Source organism: Phaseolus vulgaris, chromosome 1 (assembly GCF_000499845.2).
Source record: "Phaseolus vulgaris cultivar G19833 chromosome 1, P. vulgaris v2.0, whole genome shotgun sequence".
In the NCBI taxonomy this organism is placed as follows: Eukaryota; Viridiplantae; Streptophyta; class Magnoliopsida; order Fabales; family Fabaceae; genus Phaseolus; species Phaseolus vulgaris.
The window spans coordinates 5,470,886-5,478,878 of NC_023759.2; the positions used below are offsets into that span (position 1 = coordinate 5,470,886).

The 7,993-nt window shown below is 32.2% G+C and overlaps 1 protein-coding gene across 1 annotated transcript; it reads left to right on the forward strand.

The window, feature by feature from the left end:
• Positions 1–3,090: 3,090 nt before the first annotated feature.
• LOC137813314 (uncharacterized) lies at positions 3,091–6,205 on the forward strand. The gene is made up of 2 exons (XM_068615450.1): positions 3,091–3,541; positions 3,746–6,205. The coding sequence occupies exons 1-2, from the start codon at positions 3,491–3,493 to the stop codon at positions 5,999–6,001; spliced, it is 2,307 nt and encodes a 768-aa protein (XP_068471551.1). The 5' UTR covers positions 3,091–3,490; the 3' UTR covers positions 6,002–6,205.
• The last annotated feature ends 1,788 nt before the right edge of the window (positions 6,206–7,993 follow it).

Genomic DNA, 7,993 nt, shown 5'->3' on the forward strand with positions numbered 1-7,993 from the left:
GAATTTATTTTAATATCTTATTTGTAATAAATAATTGATGTAAAATATATATTTTTGCTATGTGTAATAAAATTTTAAAATTTGAAAAAAATATATTTAACTTTTATTTAGTTATTGTAAAGTTTTTATTTCATTGAAGTAATATAATAAAAGAGTATTTAAAATAAAGAAAAAAATTGTTCTAAAATGAGAAATAAATAATATATTAATTAAAATTATTAAAAATTTATAAACTTATTAAATATTGTAATAATTTAATAAATTTATTGGGTTACTTATGTATGAAAAGGTATATTAAATTAAGCTTTGATGCCGTAATTAAGAAAATGACATGTTTTCTTTGGAACTTTGCTTATAGCAATAGACATTAGTCTTTATTATTAAAAGTCAGGTTCTTAAATCAAAATACGAGTTTAGAATGGTTTATAGATACTCTTCTCTTTGTCTTGAAATTAAGCAATTTTATTCTACCATATTTGATTATACTACTTCTTAGACTGTTAGTACGGGTTCTTTTATTAATTTTTAGAATGATAAATGGTGTTCTACTACTTCTTTAACAAATATTACAGGATTCTCTGATGGTGTTAGCATTCCGGATATCGTCTCTCAATTTTGTATAGGTTGTGATTGGAATATTCCCTTATCTTTACCGTAAATGTCTCATTTTTTAATCATATCATGGTTAGAGAGGAACAGGATTTCAAGAGTTCCATGTGGTTTGGGGTAAATTCATTTGGTCTTCATCTATTTCGCCTTTCAAAACTCTAGTACTCAGTGTAAAAAATTTTATGGGCGACTTCCTACAAATCAACATATTCGGAATAAGGGTTTGCATATATGTTTTATGTGTACGCTTTGTGAAAAGCATGAGGAATCTATTTAACATCTATTTTTTTAATGTTCTAATGCATTGCATATTTGAAGTTGGGTTCGACAGATTTGTCTTACTTCTCATTTCTCTAATAAGGATGATCTTCTTTCTTTTATTAAGAGTGATGGTAGTCCTTTGGTTAAATTGATTAAACTTGTTGTGATAACCTTTTCTATATTGATGATATGACGTATGAGGAATTATGCTAGATTTCAGGATAAGATTGAGGTTTCTGAGGCTATTTCGGTAATTAAAGATTTAACTTGTTTAGTGGTAAATTCGTCTAAAGCTTTAATGAAAAATGATATGTTGGATTTCAACGTGATTAAGTTTTTTAGTATTAAGACTCGTAGTGGTAAAGTTTTTCATCCTCTTCCTGTTAGATGAGAATTTCCTTCACCAGGCTGGGTTAAAATTAACATTGATGGGGCTGCTAGGGGTATCCTGGTCTTACTACTCGTGGAGGTATTTTTCGTGGGGTATGAGAGAATTTATTGGTGTTTTTTCAGCATTTCTTGAAGTTCAGACTGTTTTGGTTGTTGAGTTTTATGGAGTTATACATGCTATGAAGGAAGCTCAAAAGATGAGACTTACTAATGTCTGGGTTGAATGTGATTCTGCCTTGGTTTGTGTTGCTTTTACTACTAAGACTAATGTTCTGGGAATGTTTTGTAATCGATGAGATACTTATCTTAATTTCTGTGAGACAATCTGGTTTAGGGTTACTCATATATTTTCGTGAAGGAAATGTGTGTGCTGATAAGCTGATTAATTTAGGATTTATTAATAAAGAATCATTTCATTGATATAATATATTTTCATCTAGTCTGTTCTTAGAATTCTTATGAATATGTATAGTCCACCTATGTATCATATGAGTTTTGGTCTAGTTCCCCATATTTTTGTATTTTCTTTCTTTTTTTTCTTTTTTTAAATAATATTTTTTTATGTGTTGGCAAATGATTGTTGTTACTTGAGGTGTCAGCCTAGTTGAGATGTCAAGTTGCATAGTGATGGTTAACATAAAAACTTTTTATAAAAAAAATAAAAATAAAATGACATGTTTGTTACATTTAACTAATATAGAATTTTTGAAATATAAGACCTTTTTGTGTAATAAAACTTTGTTATTTAAAATTAACAATATTTTAAATTGTTTAATGATTACAAGGCGAGTTAAAAGAAACATATTCAATTGAAATATATTAAACAGTGTAATATTTGGTGAAAGCTACACCTCGATATTACTTTATTACTTTCCATATATATATATATTTGCATATATTTATATATATATATATAATATTATTTAACTTGAATATATGAAGAGGTAAAAAATATAGCTATATTTATTATTGATAAAAAATATGCAATTATAAGAACCAAATTTATTTACATCTCTTAGAATTTTTTATATCATAATTATCCATATTTAATAAGTTTTTATACAGTTTTTTATTTTATTTTATTTTGATATTTTAATGACTGAAATGAGGTACTGGTATCGATGTTATAGTCTCTTTTTATATATCATTAGTTATACTTATATAATCAATTATTTACAACATCATTTTATAAAATGTGTTTCTATTTAATAGTTTTTAAAAAATTTAGCAAGAGAACTCTTCATATAAAAGCTCATCCACACAATTGTACATGGTCATGGACCTCAGGGGTGGTAGGGTCACGAGTCCACCTCTCTTTTTCTTTTATGAACTTGATTCACAGTTCTTCTTAACCATATTAACAACAATAATTATAATAATATATTATATACATATCCATATCCATCCACACACACGTAATGATTGCGAAATCTGAAAAATAGTTCATTAATTAGTACAAGCATCACTTCTAAGACCACAACTTCATCCAATTTTCAATCCAAACAAAATATTATAATATCGTCTATATTAAAAATCTCTTTATTACTTAAAAAAAAAAACACGGATAAGAATCTATTCCAATTTTCTTATTAAAAGTATTCAAAAGTTTTAAAACTTGAACTAAAGACAAAAATTAATTTTACAAAAATAAAAAACATATTTAACCTTTAAATAATTTAATTTTAATTTTTATTCTTTACAATAATAGTAAAATTTAACATCTTGTAATTTATTTTCTTACAAACAATGAATTACTTAAATAATCCTATCTAATGGAAGCTAAATATTAGGACCACGTATATATATAATATTATTTATTGTTGTTTTGATGGTTTAAAAGTTAGTTTATTAGTGGTTGAAATGAAAGGGTGAGAGGTATTCCTTTGCTTGTCCGCGAGGGACACGTGAAGGTTCTGGTTTCTTTCTTTAGCCGATTCCCATAGTCTGAGCACAAGGCAGTGGCTGCAACCTGTTTTGGCATATATTATCTCAACAAAACATTTCTTCTCTTCTTCTATTTGCTCCTCACATTAACACTTTTCCCTTCGATCCAATCATTTTCCTCCATATATAAACAACCCTTCGCTTTCTCTCTCTGCTTATTCATAGCTGTTAAAGTGCGAAGTCATGTTAGTCTCTGCAGCTTCTACCAAGGCTTGCACGCGATTCTTCATCGCAAAACCTGCTTCCATCGGCGATTAACTGCAATGCGCCGCTCATCGCTTCATCCATGGCTTTCTCCGTTTCACTTCGCCCTACCACTTCTCCATCTCACTCACAGGTTACTCTCTCTCCGTTAGCTTCCTTCTTTTTCTTAATTCTTTTTATTTAGCTTGAGTAAGGTGTTGGAGAATCCGAGTATTGATTTCCGCGAGTTAATAGTTATGATAATATCGTTGTGATTCGATTAATTGAGATTTGTTGAACGAGTTTGTGTTTGGAGAATCCGATTTGAATGTGACGTTGAACTGTTTTTGTTGTGTAGCTGTTTTGCTCTGTTAAGTTCAGTAGTAGTAGGCGTCGTAGTAGCCGATTAGGTTTCGAGGCGGACTGCGGGAGAGTATGTCGTCGTTTACGGAACAGTGTTAGTGTTAGGTCGGTGTTGAACGACAATAGGCCTAGCGTGAACGATTATGGAGCGGCGGAGTCTGCTAGGGTTTTGTTCGAGAGGTTGTTCGATCCGACGCAGAGCCGGTTCAGCGGAGAGGAACCGGATCTTCGGATTCTGGAATCGGATCTCGAGGCGGTTCTTTCGGCGCTGAAGAAGAAGGAGGATCACTTGATGGAAGCGGAGAAGACGGTGTTGTTGGAGAATAGTAAGTTGAAGCACACGAAGGAGGAGTTGGAGCGGCAAGAGAGTGAGATTGAGGCTGCTAAGGATAGGTATGAGAAGCTCCAGGAGGAGATGAAAGAGACTACTGCTGAATTGGTTGCTCAGGCGAGTCAGGTTGAGGAGCTGAAGCTTAAGGTTAGGGATCGGGATCATGAGATTGATGCGGTCCAGTATGGTTTGAGGTTGAAGGAGGAGGAAGTGGAGAAAATGAGGGTTGAATTGGAGGTGAAGAGTCAGGAGGTTGCGGTTCTTGAATCTGGGCTTAGAGAGAAAGGGAAGCTTCTGGATGAAGCCAACGAGATTATGAAGAAACAGAGGGCTGAGCTTGAGGAGCTGAAGAAGGCGGTTGGAGATAAGGAGGAGGAGATTGAGGTCTTTCTGGTTCAGAGGGAGGTTGAGAGGGAGAAGCTGAAGGTTGCCGAGGCAAATTTAGAGAAGCAGGCAATGGATTGGTTGTTGGCGCAGGAGGAGCTTAAGAGTCTGGGAGAGGATGCTGCGAGGCATGCTAAGGAGAGTAATGAGACTTTGGATGATTTCAGAAGGGTGAAGAAGCTTCTGAATGATGTGAGGTCTGAATTGGTTAATTCTCAACAAGCATTGGCGTCTTCTAGAAGCAAAATGGAAGAGCAAGAGCGGTTGTTGGAACAGCAGCTGTCTGAGCTTTCGGAGCAGAGGGCAAGTGTTATGTCATACATGGAAAATTTAAAGGATGCACAGACAGAAGTGGAGAGTGAAAGAACAAAACTCAGGATTGTCGAGGCTAGGAACAAAGAGCTTGAACGAGATCTGAAGATGGAAATGGAGCTTATCAGTGACTTAGAGGAGGAGTTGAAGAAAGAGAGAACTTCTTTAGAACAGGCAGTCACGGAAATGGATTTGCTTCAGCGGGAACTGGATAAACGAAGTGCTGAATTTAGAGAAACAAGTGCCGTTCTTCAGGTCAAAGAATCAGAGCTCGTTGATGCTAAACTAGAAATCCAGCGTTTGAAATCTGAGAAAGCTTCCCTGCAGGGTATCTTGGAGGAGAAAGACGTGGAGCTTTCCAGTGCTAGAAAGATGATGGTGGAAGTTAACCAGGAAATCTCTGATCTTAAGATGCTTATGAACAGCAAAGAAACGCAGCTTATTGAAGCAACCAATATGCTAAGGGAGAAAGATGAGCATGTGAAGATAATCCAGAGCAAGTTGGATGATACAAACCAGAAGGCTGTCGAAGCTGGAACGGTGGTTGAAAGAATTTTAGATCTTACAAACAAACTGGTTGCTTCCATTAAGGATGAAGACATGAACCCATCGAGACCACTGCTAGATGGAATGGGTAATCAACTACTTGAGCAACTGTTGGAGGAACCTGCTAATGAAATGAGATGGCAACAAAAAAGACTTGAGAATGAACTTGAGTTGGCCAAGGAAAACTTAAAAGAAAAGGAGATGGAGGTTCTTGCTGCACAGAGAGCTCTAACAATAAAAGACGAGGAGCTGAAAATGACTCTTACAAGATTGGATGCAAAAGAGGAAGAGTTGAAAAAAGTAAGGGAAGAGGTGACAGAAGATTCTAAGGATCTTAAAAGGCTGTATGCTTTGGCACAGGAGAAAATTGGCGAGGCAAGCTTAGGAGATTTGGCAATTGAGAAACTTCAGCTTGAGACAGCTCAGCTTGAAGTTGAAGCTGCCACCAATGCACTGCAAAAACTTGCCGAAATGAGTCGTGAACTTCTGAATAAGACTATGCTGAGTGCTGAAGCTGATAACTATATCAGTCTTGTGCCAATTAATGAAAAAAATCCGAATTCGATGAGCGATGCCATTAAATCTGACTATTTCTCTGAGGTAAAAGCAGGAGTGGCTCGACTCTCAGCTTTGTCTGAGCAGCTGGTGATGGAGGCAGGCATTGCTTCTGCAAACTAAGGATTGTCTTTTGGTGGATGATACAAAATATTCCCTTAGTTTACAAGACATGTACAAATGTGTACAGATAGCGATCACGTCTGTTTTTGGTACTTCACTCCAACATATGTTCAATCTTCAATGATTTTATTGCACTACTTACATTCTGATTGTATTTGTTTTTGACAGCATAAATAGAATGGAAAGATTTTTTATTGCTGCTTTTCCCTAGTCCAATCAAATGTCTATGCTGAAATGCTGCTCTAGAATACACCCTTGTGAACATTCTCCCAACCACTTCTCTGATGCAACACGTAAATTCATTTTTATTTTACTTTTAATTATGAAAACATGCTAATTTATTTTATTCATCATTTTCATTTATACTTAATACAAGTTTTAAACATTGAAAAGAAAAGATAAACAAATTATGATTTTATATTACAAGCGACGCAATAAATTAACAAGAAATACTTAATTCATTTAGGTTATATTTTAAAGTTTTAGAGAATTTGAAATTTACAATTATTTTTATGTAACTTTTTTCGTTTTTAAACGTTTTTTCTTTGTATTTATCAATATTTTATCAGCTCCGAGCAGTTTAATATTTAATATACTTAAAGAGTATTACTGGATACGAGTAATCCTGGTTCCATTTTTTTTTTATTAAAATGTTATCTGAATGAAATATAAATTTAAATGTAATTCAGTTTAAATAATTTTAATTTAGTATAAACCTAAATAAAATAAATTGATTTTAGATCAATTTTTACAATGTTATTTTAATGGTTAAACATTTTATAAGAAATTTATTATCATATGTATAGCTTTAACTTTTTTATATTTATAAATAAATTACATAGCTTAATAATTAAAAAATAATATGAAAATTTGTTATCATATTTTAATAAATATAATATACTATATTATAATATAACTAAACAGTAAAACAAATTTTTAAGAGAGATGTCTAGCATCAATATGGAATATACATTATGTTTTAAAGTGAACATTTTACTATTACATTTTTTCAAATTTTATATTTTTATTATTAAACTTTTTATTTTATGAATTTTACCACTAAATATTCAATTTCATAAATCTTATTACTAAACTTTTAATTTCATAAATTTAGTTTTCAATTTCTTTGGTTTTATCGATATATTTTATCTTTTTATTTGTAGAATGTGAATTTAGACCAATAACCAAAAAGTGGATTTGAACTTAAATAATGATAATAATTTATTTGGTAGGATTGAGGAAAAAGAACTAAATATCTGAAGTGTTTTTAGACTAAACTAATATATATATATAATATAACAATTGAGGGAGAAGAAATAAAAACCTTTTACATCGCAAAATTTGGTCAGAAAAATTTCAAAACAATTATTTACCAAATAGACGTGATTATATCTTTGCATCTCGTTTGTTTCATTCATTTCAATTTCAAAATTTAAAATTTGAACTTTTGAATTAAATTTTCAACTATATTGTAGTATTTATATATCTTTACTTATTTATGTGTTTATGTTTATTTGTTTTGCAGTTGACATCTATTTTTTAAAATATGTTCGCAAAATAAACTTTCAAGAGTTGACTTCATATTCCTCTATTCGTTCCCATTCCTGCAACATGTACACATGTACATCATTTTCATATGATTGCTTCATCACATATAGAAGAAATTGTTGGAGCTTTACCTTTTGAAACTAAGGGTTTGACGATAAATTAGGGTCTATTACATCTTACTCTCTGTAATCCTTAGCTTCAAAAACAAAGCTTCATCGATCAAAAGACTCTTTCGTACATCGTAAGCTGACATGCAATTTCCCATAATCCATTCACAGTGTGGTTGGACCAGCAAGTTGATAACTTATCAATCTCACTAACCTTGTTTTTTCAACGTCTACCACAAAAAAGATAAAAGATGTTCAAGATAAAAGATGAACATCGGAAGACACTACAAATCTGGAATCAAAATGTCTAAATTTTGATTAATGAGTAATTGTTGTA

Bases quoted from the DNA above. Each gene is read 5' to 3' on its own strand.
- LOC137813314 (XM_068615450.1), top strand. From the start codon at position 3,491: ATGGCTTTCTCCGTTTCACTTCGCCCTACCACTTCTCCATCTCACTCA. The intron at 3,542-3,745 runs GTTACTCTCTCT...TTTGTTGTGTAG, and splicing joins CTTCTCCATCTCACTCACAG to CTGTTTTGCTCTGTTAAGTT.